At 48.3% G+C, this 14,513-nt stretch overlaps 1 protein-coding gene across 1 annotated transcript in view; it reads right to left on the bottom strand.

The window, feature by feature from the left end:
* PAFAH2 (platelet activating factor acetylhydrolase 2) overlaps nt 1–11,881 on the bottom strand; it is a 28,631-nt gene extending 16,750 nt beyond the window's left edge. Inside the window, exons 1-4 of the mRNA XM_075603976.1 lie at nt 11,606–11,881; nt 8,927–9,077; nt 8,698–8,794; nt 7,992–8,060 (exon numbers count right to left, since the gene is read on the bottom strand). Coding sequence (XP_075460091.1) covers nt 7,992–8,060; nt 8,698–8,794; nt 8,927–9,077; nt 11,606–11,695 — 407 coding nt within the window. The 5' untranslated portion in view covers nt 11,696–11,881. The remainder of the gene's footprint in view (nt 1–7,991; nt 8,061–8,697; nt 8,795–8,926; nt 9,078–11,605) is intronic.
* Between the last annotated feature and the right edge of the window lie 2,632 nt (nt 11,882–14,513).

Genomic DNA, 14,513 nt, shown 5'->3' with positions numbered 1-14,513 from the left:
TTTAAGTACCTTAATAACAAAAAAATGAGAAAAGAAAATATAGGACCCTTTCAGTGTGAGATGGGTAGGCAGATTATTGGAGATAAGGAAAAAGCAGAGGTATTAAACAAATTCTTTGCCTCTGTGTTTAGCAGGGAAGAATCAAGTTCAATAGTAGCGCCACAGGAGGAAGCCACAACCTCCATATTAATGACCAATTGGTTAACTGAGGAAGAAGTTCATAAGCGACTTGAAAAAATTAAAGTAAATAAGGCACCTGGCCCCGATGGCATACATCCAAGAGTTCTCAAGGAGTTAAGCTCAGTAATAGCAAAACCATTATATTTAATATTCAAGTACTCCATTTCCACAGGCTCAGTACCACAAGATTGGCGTAAAGCAGATGTGGTGCCTATATTTAAAAAGGGAGCTAGATCACACCCGGGGAATTACAGACCTGTAAGCCTGACTTCAATAGTAGGGAAACTACTTGAAGGTTTAATACGGGATAATATTCAGGAATACCTAATGGAAAACAAAATTATTGGTAATAGTCAGCATGGATTTATGAAGGATAGATCTTGCCAAACTAACCTTATTTGTTTCTTTGAGGAGGTAAGTAGGAATTTAGACAAGGGTAATGCAGTTGATGTGGTCTACTTAGATTTTGCAAAGGCTTTTGATACGGTTTCACACAAGAGGTTGGTGTACAAAATAAAGAAAATAATATAATAATATATGCACCTGGATTGAAAACTAGTTAAAGGACAGACAACAGAGGGTTGTCATAAATGGAACTTTTTCAGGTTGGGCTAAAGTAGTGAGTGGAGTAACTCAAGGATCGGTACTGGGACCCCTGCTTTTTAACTTGTTTATTAATGACCTTGAGGTTGGGATCGAGAGCAAAGTCTCCATCTTTGCTGATGATACTAAATTGTGTAAGGTAATAGAATCAGAGCAGGATGTAATTTCTCTTCAGAAGGACTTGGAGAGACTGGAAACGTGGGCAGGTAAATGGCAAATGAAGTTTAATACAGATAAATGTAAGGTTATGCATTTGGGATGCAAGAATGAAAAGGCGACTTACAAATTAAATGGAGATATATTGGGGGAATCCTTGATGGAGAAGGATTTAGGAGTGCTTGTAGACAGCAGGCTTAGCAATAGTGCCCAGTGTCATGCAGTAGCTGCAAAGGCAAACAAGATCTTATCTTGCATCAAACGGGCAATGGATGGAAGGGAAGTAAACATAATTATGCCCCTTTACAAAGCATTAGTAAGACCACACCTTGAATATGGAGTACAATTTTGGGCACCAATCCTAAGAAAAGACATTATGGAACTAGAGAGAGTGCAGAGAAGAGCCACCAAATTAATAAAGGGGATGGACATTCTAACTTATGAGGAGAGGCTAGCTAAATTAGATTTATTTACATTAGAAAAGAGGCGTCTAAGAGGGGATATGATAACTATATACAAATATATTCAGGGACAATACAAGGAGCTTTCAAAAGAACTATTCATCCCACGGGCAGTACAAAGGACTTGGGGCCATCCCTTAAGGTTGGAGGAAAGGAAATTTCACCAGCAACAAAGGAAAGGGTTCTTTACAGTAAGGTGAGTTACAATGTGGGATTCATTACCCATGGAGACTGTGATAGCAGATACAATAGATTTGTTCAAAAAAAGGTTGGACATCTTTTTAGATGGGAAAGGTACACAGGGATATACCAAATAAGTATACATGGGAAGGATGTTGATCCAGGGATTAATCCGATTGCCAATTCTTGGAGTCAGGAAGGAATTAATTTTTCCCCTTAATGGGGTTTTGTGTTTGCCTTCCTCTGGATCAATAAGTAAGTATAGATATAGGATAAAGTATCTGTTGTCTAAATTTAGCATAGGTTGAACTTGATGGACGTACGTCTTTTTTCAACCTCATCTACTATGTAACTATGTAATCAAAACCCAGCGTGCATGGATCCAGACCCGGACAAGGTAACACACACCCATCCTGCACGGATCTAACACCCTGACACACACCCATCCTGCACGAATCCAGCACCCTGACAAGGTAACCAACACCCGACCTGCATGGATCCAACACCCGGACAAGGTAACCAACACCCATCCTGCACGGATCCAACACCCGGACAAGGTAACCAACACCCATCCTGCACGGATCCAGCACCCTAACACACACCCATCCTGCACGGATCCAGCACCCTGACACAGTCACCAACACCCGACCTGCACGGATCCAGCACCCGGACAAGGTAACCAACACCCAGCGTGCACGGATCCAACACCCTGACAGGGTAACCAACACCCATCCTGCACGGATCCAGCACCCTGACACGGTCACCAACACCCGACCTGCACGGATCCAGCACCCGGACAAGGTAACCAACACCCAGCGTGCACGGATCCAACACCCTGACGGGGTAACCAAACACCCATCCTGCACGGATCCAACACCCTGACAGGGTAACCAACACCCATCCTGCACGGATCCAACACCCTGACAGGGTAACCAACACCGAGCCTGCACGGATCCAGCACCCTAACACACACCCATCCAGCACGGATCCAGCACCCTGACACGGTAACCAAACACGGATCCAGCACCCGGACAGGGTAACCAACACCCAGCATGCATGGATCCAGCTCCCTGACAAGGTAACCAACACCCTTCCTGCACGGATCCAGGACCCTGACACAGTAACCAATGCCCGACCTACAAGGATCCAGCACCCAGACATGGTAACCAACATCCAGCATGCACGGATCCAGCACCCTGACAGGGTAACCAACACCCAGCATGCACGGATCCAGCACCCTGACAGGGTAACCAACACCCAGTCTGCACGGATCCAGCACCCTGACAGGGTAACCAACACCCAACCTGCACGGATCCAGCACCCTGACAGGGTAACCAACACCGAGCCTGCACGGATCCAGCACCCTGACAGGGTAACCAACACCCAGCCTGCACGGATCTAGCACCCTACACAGTAACCAACACCCAGCCTGCACGGATCCAGCACCCTGACAGGGTAACCAACACCCAGCCTGCACGGATCCAGCACCCAGGACAAGGTAACCAACGCCCATCCTGCACGGATCCAGCACCCTGACACGGTAACCAACGCCCATCCTGGACAGATCCAGCACCTGAAAGGGTAATCAATACTGCATGAGCCACGATAAGAGATAATTTCATATAAACTCCCCAGGAGCTGAGCAGGGGGGTTACATTATTATACGTGGCTCTCACTGAGCCATGCCTGTGTAATGTAATATTATATGTGGCACACGCAGAGCTGTCCCTGTGTAATATATATTATACGTTGCACATGGTGAGCCGTGCCTGTGTAATATAATATTATACGTGGCACACACTGAGCTGTCCGTGTGATATTATTGTACATGTACACGCTGAGCCGTGCCTGTTAGAATATTATTGTATGTTGCACACGCTGAGCTGTGCCTGGGCTATAATATTATTATCCGTGGCACTCGCTGAACCTTGCCTGTGTTATAATATTATTGTACGTGGCACACGCTGAGCCCTGCCTGTGTTATAATATTATTGTATGGGGCACATGCTGAGCAGTGTCTGTGTGATATACTGTTGTACGTGACACACGCTGAGCTGTGCCTCTTATAATAGTATTGAACGTGGCACACGCTGAGCCCTGCCTGTGTGATATAATATTATTATTTTACGTGACACACGCTGAGCCGTGCGTGTGATATAATATTATTATTTTACGTGACACACGCTGAGCCGTGCGTGTGATATAATATTATTGTACGTGACACATGCTGAGCCGTGCGTGTGATATAATATTATTATTTTACGTGACACACGCTGAGCCGTGCGTGTGATATAATATTATTGTACGTGACACACGCTGAGCCGTGCGTGTGATATAATATTATTATTTTACGTGACACATGCTGAGCCGTGCGTGTGATATAATATTATTATTTTACGAGACACACGCTGAGCAGTGTCTGTGATATATTATTGTACGTGGCACATGCTGAGCCCTGCCTGTGTGATATAATATTATTATTTTACGTGACACATGCTGAGCCGTGCGTCTGATATAATATTATTATTTTACGTGACACATGCTGAGCCGTGCCTGTGTGATATAATATTATTTTACGTGGCACTCGCTGAGCCGTGCGTGTGATATAATATTATTGTACGTGACACATGCTGAGCAGTGTCTGTGATATATTATTTTACGTGACACATGCTGAGCCCTGCCTGTGTGATATATTATTATTTTACGTGGCACTCGCTGAGCCCTGCCTGTGTGATATATTATTATTTTACGCGACACACGCTGAGCAGTGTCTGATATATATTATTGTACGTGGCACATGCTGAGCCCTGCCTGTGTGATATAATATTATTATTTTACGTGACACATGCTGAGCCGTGCGTGTGATATAATATTATTATTTTACGTGACACACACTGAGCCCTGCCTGTGTGATATATTATTATTTTACATGGCACACGCTGAGCCGTGCCTGTGATATAATATTATTGTACTTGGCACATGCTGAGCCGTGCCTGTGATATAATATTATTGTACTTGGCACATGCTGAGCCCTGCCTGTGATATAATATTATTGTACGTGGCACACGCTGAGCCCTGCCTGTGTGATATATTATTATTTTACATGGCACTCGCTGCGCCCTGCCTGTGTGATATATTATTATTTTACGTGGCACACACTGAGCCGTGCCTGTGATATAATATTATTGTACTTGGCACATGCTGAGCCCTGCCTGTGATATAATATTATTGTACGTGGCACACGCTGAGCCCTGCCTGTGTGATATATTATTATTTTACGTGGCACTCGCTGAGCCCTGCCTGTGTGATATATTATTATTTTACGTGGCACACGCTGAGCCGTGCCTGTGATATAATATTATTGTACGTGGCACATGCTGAGCCCTGCCTGTGATATAATATTATTGTACGTGGCACACGCTGAGCCCTGCCTGTGATATATTATTATTTTACGTGGCACACACTGAGCCGTGCCTGTGATATAATATTATTGTACTTGGCACATGCTGAGCCCTGCCTGTGATATAATATTATTGTACGTGGCACACGCTGAGCCCTGCCTGTGTGATATATTATTATTTTACGTGGCACTCGCTGAGCCCTGCCTGTGTGATATATTATTATTTTACGTGGCACACGCTGAGCCCTGCCTGTGATATAATATTATTGTACGTGGCACATGCTGAGCCCTGCCTGTGATATAATATTATTGTACGTGGCACATGCTGAGCCCTGCCTGTGATATAATATTATTGTACGTGGCACACGCTGAGCCCTGCCTGTGTGATATAATATTATTACCGTATTTCCTCGATTCTAAGACGCCATCGATTGTAAGACGCACCATCGATTTGTCCCTTACAATCGAGGAAAATTACTTTTTCACCTACCATGTTTCAGGAGAGGTCCCATGTCAGCGGAGGATGAAGTGGGTGGTGGCGGCAGGAGAGGAGCCACGTCTGCAGATGGTTGAAGATGGACAGCGGGGGGTGTGCGGCGGGAGGACAGCTCCCAAGTCTGCAGGTGAATGAAGATAAGAAGACAGCGGGTGGTGGTGGCAGCGGCAGGAGATCATAATAGCAAGAGAACTGAGCAGGAGCAGAGCGGCGTAGGGGAACGGCTGGGAAGGAGCACACTGTAACACCGGAAGTTGACCGGTGTCTGACTACCGGTTACAGCGTGCTCCTTCCCAGCCATTCCCATATGCTGCTCTGCTCCTGCTCAGCTCTCCTGCTGTTATGATCTCCTGCCGCCCCCACCGCACGCCCACCCGCTGTCTTATTATCTTCATTCACCTGCAGACTTGGAACCTGTCCTGCCGCCGCAGTCCCGCTCGCTGTCCATCTTCAACCATCTGCAGACGTGGCACATCTCCTGCCGCCACCACCCACTTCATCCTCTGTTGACATGGGACCTCTCCTGAAACATGGTAAGTGAAAAGACGGGGTTAGTACTGTGGACACTTTAAAAAAAATAAAATAATTTATACATCGATTCTAAGACGCACCCCGATTTCAGACATGTGAAAATAGGAAAAAAGGTGCGTCTTAGAATCGAGGAAATAGGGTATTTTACGTGGCACACGCTGAGCAATGTCTGTGATATAATATTATTGTACGTGACACACGCTGAGCCGTGCGTGTGATATAATATTATTGTACGTGGCACATGCTGAGCCCTGCCTGTGATATAATATTATTGTACGTGACACATGCTGAGCCGTGCCTGTGTGATATAATATTATTATTTTACGCGACACACGCTGAGCAGTGTCTGTGATATATTATTGTACGTGGCACATGCTGAGCCCTGCCTGTGTGATATAATATTATTATTTTACGTGACACACGATGAGCAGTGTCTGTGATATAATATTATTGTACGTGGCACACGCTGAGCCCTGCCTGTGTGATATATTATTATTTTACGTGGCACTCGCTGAGCCCTGCCTGTGTGATATATTATTATTTTACGTGGCACACGCTGAGCCGTGCCTGTGTGATATATTATTATTTTACGAGGCACTCGCTGAGCCGTGCCTGTGATATAATATTATTGTACATGGCACATGCTGAGCCCTGCCTGTGTGATATAATATTATTATTTTACGTGACACACGATGAGCAGTGCCTGTGATATAATATTATTGTACGTGGCACACGCTGAGCCCTGCCTGTGTGATATATTATTATTTTACGTGGCACTCGCTGAGCCCTGCCTGTGTGATATATTATTATTTTACGTGGCACACGCTGAGCCGTGCCTGTGATATAATATTATTGTACGTGGCACATGCTGAGCCCTGCCTGTGATATAATATTATTGTACGTGGCACACGCTGAGCCCTGCCTGTGTGATATAATATTATTACCGTATTTCCTCGATTCTAAGACGCCATCGATTGTAAGACGCACCACCGATTTGGCCCTTACAATCGAGGAAAATTACTTTTTCACCTACCATGTTTCAGGAGAGGTCCCATGTCAGCGGAGGATGAAGTGGGTGGTGGCGGCAGGAGAGGTGCCACGTCTGCAGATGGTTGAAGATGGACAGCGGGCGGGTGTGCAGCGGGAGGACAGCTCCCAAGTCTGCAGGTGAATGAAGATAAGACAGCGGGTGGGTGGTGGCAGCGGCAGGAGATCATAATAGCAAGAGAGCTGAGCAGGAGCAGAGCGGCATAGGGGAACGGCTGGGAAGGAGCACACTGTGACACCGGAAGTTGACCGGTGTCTGACTACCGGTTACAGCGTGCTCCTTCCCAGCCATTCCCCTATGCTGCTCTGCTCCTGCTCAGCTCTGCTGCTGTTATGATCTCCTGCCGCCCCCACTGCACGCCCACCCGCTGTCTTATTATCTTCATTCACCTGCAGACTTGGAACCTGTCCTACCGCCGCAGTCTCGCTCGCTGTCCATCTTCAACCATCTGCAGACGTGGCACCTCTCCTGCCGCAACCACCCTCTTCATCCTCTGTTGACATGGGACCCCTCCTGAAACATTGTAAGTGAAAAGACGGGGTTAGTACTGTGGACACTTTAAAAAAAATAAAATAATTTATACATCGATTCTAAGACGCACCCCGATTTCAGACATGTGAAAATAGGAAAAAAGGTGCGTCTTAGAATCGAGGAAATAGGGTATTTTACGTGGCACACGCTGAGCAATGTCTGTGATATAATATTATTGTACTTGGCACTCGCTGAGCCCTGCCTTGTGATATAATATTATTGCACGTGGCACTCACTGAGCCCTGCCTGTGTGATATAATATTATCTGGGGCACACACTGAGCCACTCCTGAGTTATATAATATTATTATACGTGGCACACGCTAAGCCGTGCATGTGTGATATAATATTATCTGTGGCACACGCTGAGCCACTCCTGTTACATTCTTGTGTTACTGTTACACACCTGTGCTCTATGGCAGCCACCAGAAAGCCTTGTGATGCCAGCTCAGTGCATAGTGCTGAGTACATTGTCCTAAAAGAGATCAGAGGTCAGACCAAGAGGTTCACACGTATGTAACACGTGCACATACAGGAGCTCCACACGACTGCATAACATTTTTGGGAGTCTATATATTAGCTTTGGGGGTCTCGGCTTACAGGTATTACATTATTGGGGGCCATGTTCCTGGAGTCCCATCAGTTTGGGGGGTACAGTGTTCTTGGGAAGTCCTTAATTTGAGGGGAGCTTTGTTCTCGGGGTCCTCTCCTCAGTTTGGGGAGGGCTGTGTTTTCTGGGGTACACAGTTTGGAGGGGGGGGGTGGTGTTGGGCTCTTTTTTTGAGGGCTCCTTAGTTTTTGGGGGGGGCTGTGCTCCTGGCGTACTCTCCAGTTTGGGGGGGAGGGTGTTGGGCTGTTTTTTTAGGGCCCCTTAGTTTTTTGGGGGGCTGTTCTCCTGGGGTCCTCTCCACAGTTTTTGTTGGGTTGTTGGGCTCTGGTTCTTTGAGGGCCCCTTAGTTTTTGGGGGGCGGGGCTGTGTACCTGGGGTCCTCTCCACAGTTTGGGGGGGGGGGAGAGGTGTCTGTGCACTCAGGGTCCCCTCCACAGGTTGTGGAGGGGTGGGCTTTAATGTTCTTGCGGGTCCCTGGAAGTTTTTGGGGGCCCTCCCTCACCTGAAGGCTCCGTGCCCATGAGAGAAGATGATGAGTGGCTTCCTGTCCTCACCGGCCACAAAGGGACCGTTCCAGGTGATGGGGAGTCGAGGACTTCCTGCAGACACACAGACAAAGGTCAGAGGTCCCAAGATGGGTGACTGGCAGACATACAGATATAGATACACACCGACAGACACACGGATACACACTGATACAGTTACACACACTGATACACACACAGAGTTACCCAGTAGTAGTGAGGCGCCATATTGTGCAATGCTGCTGTCCCAGCCCACGGACCCGGTGAGGCCCCTGAGATACTCTGCACGCGGAGCCCACAAGGGGCGCTGCAGAGCATCAGTGGAGCTGCAGGGGTAAAACAGCCGGAAGAAAGTGCCCTGCACACACGGGGACACAACGCAGAGCTGCAGATCAGTGCTCCGTCTTATCATATCACTGCAGAGCATCGCACCGCAATATCACATTACTGCAGAGCATCGCACCTATATATATCATATCACTGCAGAGCATCGCACCTCTAAATCACATCACTGCAGAGCATCGCACCTCTACAGAGCATCACTGCAGAGCATTGCACCTCTATATCGCATCACTGCAGAGCATCTCACCTCTATATCGCACCTCTATATCACATCACAGCAGAGCATCGCACCGCCATATCACATCACTGCAGAGCATCGCACCTCTATATCGCATCACTGCAGAGCATTGCACCTCTATAGCGCATCACTGCAAAGCATCGCACCTCTATATCACTGCAGAGCATCGCACTTCTATATCACTGCAGAGCATCGCACCTCTATATCACTGCAGAGCATCGCACCTCTATATCACTGCAGAGCATCGTACCTCTATATCACTGCAGAGCATCGCACCTCTATATCACTGCAGAGCATCGCACCTCTATATCACTGCAGAGCATCGTACCTCTATATCACTGCAGAGCATCGCACCTCTATATCACTGCAGAGCATCGCACTTCTATCACTGCAGAGCATCGCACCACTATATCACTGCAGAGCATCGCACCTCTATATCACTGCAGAGCATCGCATCTCTATATCACTGCAGAGCATCGCACCTCTATATCACTGCAGAGCATCGCATCTCTATATCACTGCAGAGCATCGCACCTCTATATCACTGCAGAGCATCGCATCTCTATATCACTGCAGAGCATCGCATCTCTATATCACTGCAGAGCATCGCACCTCTATATCACTGCAGAGCATCGCACCTCTATATCACTGCAGAGCATCGCATCTCTATATCACTGCAGAGCATCGCATCTCTATATCACTGCAGAGCATCGCCCCTCTATATCACTGCAGAGCATCGCATCTCTATATCACTGCAGAGCATCACACCTCTATATCACTGCAGAGCATCGCACCTCTATATCACTGCAGAGCATCACACCTCTATATCACTGCAGAGCATCGTACCTCTATATAACTGCAGAGCATCGCACCTCTATATCACTGCAGAGCATCGCACCTCTATATCACTGCAGAGCATCGCACCTCTATATCACTGCAGAGCATCGCACCTCTATATCACTGCAGAGCATCGCACCTCTATATCACTGCAGAGCATCGCACCTCTATATCACTGCAGAGCATCGCACTTCTATATCACTGCAGAGCATCGCACCTCTATATCATTGCAGAGCATCGCACCTCTATATCACTGCAGAGCATCGCACTTCTATATCACTGCAGAGCATCGCACCTCTATATCATTGCAGAGCATCACACCTCTATATCACTGCAGAGCATCGCACTTCTATATCACTGCAGAGCATCGCACCTCTATATCACTGCAGAGCATCGCACCTCTATATCACTGCAGAGCATCGCACTTCTATATCACTGCAGAGCATCGCACCTCTATATCACTGCAGAGCATCGCATCTCTATATCACTGCAGAGCATCGCACCTCTATATCACTGCAGAGCATCGCACCTCTATATCACTGCAGAGCATCGCACCTCTATATCACTGCAGAGCATCGCATCTCTATATCACTGCAGAGCATCGCACCTCTATATCACTGCAGAGCATCGCATCTCTATATCACTGCAGAGCATCGTACCTCTATATAACTGCAGAGCATCGCATCTCTATATCACTGCAGAGCATCGCACCTCTATATCACTGCAGAGCATCGCATCTCTATATCACTGCAGAGCATCGCACCTCTATATCACTGCAGAGCATCGCACCTCTATATCACTGCAGAGCATCGCACCTCTATATCACTGCAGAGCATCGCACCTCTATATCACTGCAGAGCATCGCATCTCTATATCACTGCAGAGCATCGCATCTCTATATCACTGCAGAGCAGGGGTTCCCAACCTTTTTTTTACATTGTGCAGCTCTTGCTAGAAAATGTTTGTTCTGTGCCCCCCTGCAGGACACTGCCCCCTCCCTTCTGCAGAGCATTGTGTGCCCCCCTGCAGGACACTGCCCCCCTCCCTTCTGCAGAGCCATGTGTCCCCCCCTGCAGGACACTGCCCCCCCCTCCTGCAGGAGCATTGTGTCCCCCCTGCAGGACACTGCCCCCCCCCCCTCCTGCAGAGCATTGTGTCCCCCCTGCAGGACACTGCCCCCCCCCCTCCGGCAGAGCATTGTGTCCCCCCTGCAGGACACTACCCCCCCTCCGGCAGAGCATTGTGTCCCCCCTGCAGGACACTGCCCCCCCCCCTCCGGCAGAGCATTGTGTCCCCCCTGCAGGACACTGCCCCCCCCCTCCGGCAGAGCATTGTGTCCCCCCTGCAGGACACTGCCCCCCCCTCCGGCAGAGCATTGTGTCCCCCCCTGCAGGACACTGCCCCCTCCCTCCTGCAGAGCATTGTGTCCACCCCTGCAGGACACTACCCCCTCCCCCCCGCAGAGTCACCTCCTTGCCAGGTCCCAGAATGATGTCTGCACAGCTCACAGGGTGCGGGCCGGACGCAGGGGGCAACTTCAGGGACATTGCAACCCCCATAGTGTGACAGAGAACAACTTCACCACACAGGGAGGCAACTACACAATGCAGCTTCTCCTGCAGCACAGATCAGCGCAGCTCTCCCCACCCGGAGCAAAGTCCGGGGAAACTTCCTGTGTCAGGAGGTGAAGTGTGTGTGTGTGTATGTGTGTGTGTGTGACAGAGAGGTGTGTGTGTGTGTGTGTGTGTGTGTGTGTGTGTGTGTGTGTGTGTGTGTGTGTGTGTGTGTGTGTGTGTGTGTGTGTGTGTGTGACAGAGAGCTGTGTGTGTGTGTGTGTGTGTGTGTGTGTGTGTGTGTGTGTGTGTGTGTGTGTGTGTGTGTGTGTGTGTGTGTGTGTGTGTGACAGAGAGCTATGTGTGTGTTTGTGTGTCAGAGAGCTGAGTAGTGTGTGTGTGTGTGAGATAGAGAGCAGAGCAATGTGTGTGACAGAGAGCAGAGCTGTGTGTGTATGTTTGTGTGACAGAACAGAGCCTAGCACGTTTGTATGACAGTGAAGTGTGTGTTAAAAAGTGCAGTGAAAATCTGTGTGTGTATGTCTGTGTGTGAGAGTGCAGAGCAGTGTGTGTGTAAACAGAGAGCAGAGCAGTGAGTGTTTATGACAGAGCGCTGAGCAGTGTGTGTGACAAAGGGCAGGGCTGTGTGCATGTGTGTGACAGAGGGCAACGCAGTATGTGAAAAAGTGCAAGTCAGTGTGTGTGTGTGTGTGTGTGAGAGAGAGCGCAGAGCAGTGTGTGTGTGAGAGCGCAGAGCAGTGTGTTTGTGTGTGTGTGTGTGTGTGAGAGCGCAGAGCAGTGTGTGTGTGTGTGTGAGAGCGCAGAGCAGTGTGTGGGTATATTTTCAGTATTACCTACATATTACCAATGTATTAGGAAGAACGTGACAGTAGTATTTAATGTACAACTATTGGCATTTTGAATATCAACACCTGCCCTGGGTACAAATGACCCAAGTATTGCCTGAGTATTATCTGAGTATTGTCGGCAATACACCAGAAACGTTGCTTCCGTTGTGATGCGATGCTTTGGGATTCTGCACTTTTTACCCCTTCCTGACCGGCCACGGATATTTTTATCTGATGGTCTCCACTTCCAGCAGAACTCGTGAATCAGAACAATCATATATATATATACACACACATTAGACATTGGGGAGACAGATTTAAACACGACTAGATCCCCAGGACGGGGGTGACACATGGACGCAACAGTTACAATATCCATAAGGCATAAAAGTGAACAGCTGCTAAGTACTCTACCGATGTACCTGACCCCTGACAGGCTCAACATGATGTACAATCCAACTTCACCCCAGATGGTTTTGGAGATGTGACCACATATGGTGGAACTGCCCCGTTGTCTCCAGTTGATGGCAGGAGGTCTCCCAGCTGGTTGGCAGGGCTTTGGGCCGGTCGGTAGGGATCAGCCCATGCACCCCGCTGTTCAGTAGACCGATCCAGAATACATCATGCGAGGAACGCAAGTTGATCTCCCACATGTTGATGACGGTTCATTGGTACCGTTGCGGCCTTATGGAAAGAACCGATCCCGGACATTACTAGAATGATCAATAAAGTCTGGCAAGGGCTGTATTATGAAAGAATAACGGCTTACCTCGCCGACACCAGTTAGCAACACATGGGAGCCGTGGTTAAGTAACGTGGGAAGCACAGGGCAAAACAGATTAACAAGCTGTCTGTGCAAAGGGTTACTGGCTGTGCACTTCTTTAACCCACGCTGTGCTGCACAAGCTGTGTACTATGGCAGGCATAAGCTTAATGGAACCCATGTTATATTGGATAAGAATCAAAGAGGGACACACTGAGTGCTCATTTGCATGTCATTACCCAGAGTCCTTGGCTGCAGTGTAAGCATTGTATGCTAAGAGATGTTGGGGAAAGGCAGGTTTGTGGCCCTGTCTGGGATGTGAATGTGCTCACAAGTATTTCTTTATCTTTGCTGTATGCTGCATGGTGGAGGGTTTTTGTCACACAGACGTACTTGCATTTGGGGGGCGGTGCTGTTACACTCACAGGTCGCTCTCCCCACCCCCACCCCTTCCCACATCCTGACAAAGCTCTTCTGTGATACAGCGGGGTGCACACACCACCACACCAAGAAGAGATCAGTGAGCTCATTTCTATTATCTTTCAGTTATTGATCAGCAAACTCCTACATAACAGTTATTGATCAGTGCCAATTCTCACCTATCTGTTGTTGACCAGTGTCAATTCTTATCCATTTGTTTTGGATCAGTGATGTCTTATCACTTATTGATCAGTCACTCTTATCTAACAGTTGTTGATCAGCCAGTTCCTATATATCAGGTATTCATCGGTGAGCTATTCTCTATCATTTGTTGATTAGTGTCAGCACTTATCTTTTAAGTCCAGTGGCGGTACTGCCATTTGTGCAGCTGGTTCGGCAGCACCAGGGCCCACCACCTTTAGGGGTCCATCCTCAAGGCGCCAGAACAAGGTTCGGCTCTTGTTGTAGCATCCGGAACAGTGTTCCAACATTTCTAAAGGCCCCACTCTCTGCACAGCCCGTCCCGGGCCCTACCTGTGGTGTTCGGGCTTTACCCGGTGGCGGGATCCCACCCAGAAGTTAGGCCCCACCGGAAATCGGGCCCACCTTCCACAATCACCACCTCGGTGGGCACCCTCTGTCGTCACTCAGCGTAAGGACCCACACAATAGGTAGGGCCCCGACGGGAGACTTTATTTTCTATTTACACCGGAGCCCACCGGTGACTAGTTCCGCCTCTGCTATTAGTTATTGATTAGTTAGGTCAAATCTATCAATTAGTGATCACTGAGCT

This window comes from Ascaphus truei, chromosome 6 (genome assembly GCF_040206685.1).
Source record: "Ascaphus truei isolate aAscTru1 chromosome 6, aAscTru1.hap1, whole genome shotgun sequence".
Taxonomy (NCBI): domain Eukaryota; kingdom Metazoa; phylum Chordata; class Amphibia; order Anura; family Ascaphidae; genus Ascaphus; species Ascaphus truei.
Note: the sequence above shows the minus strand (reverse complement) of the source record. Positions and strands in the feature narration are given on the sequence as shown.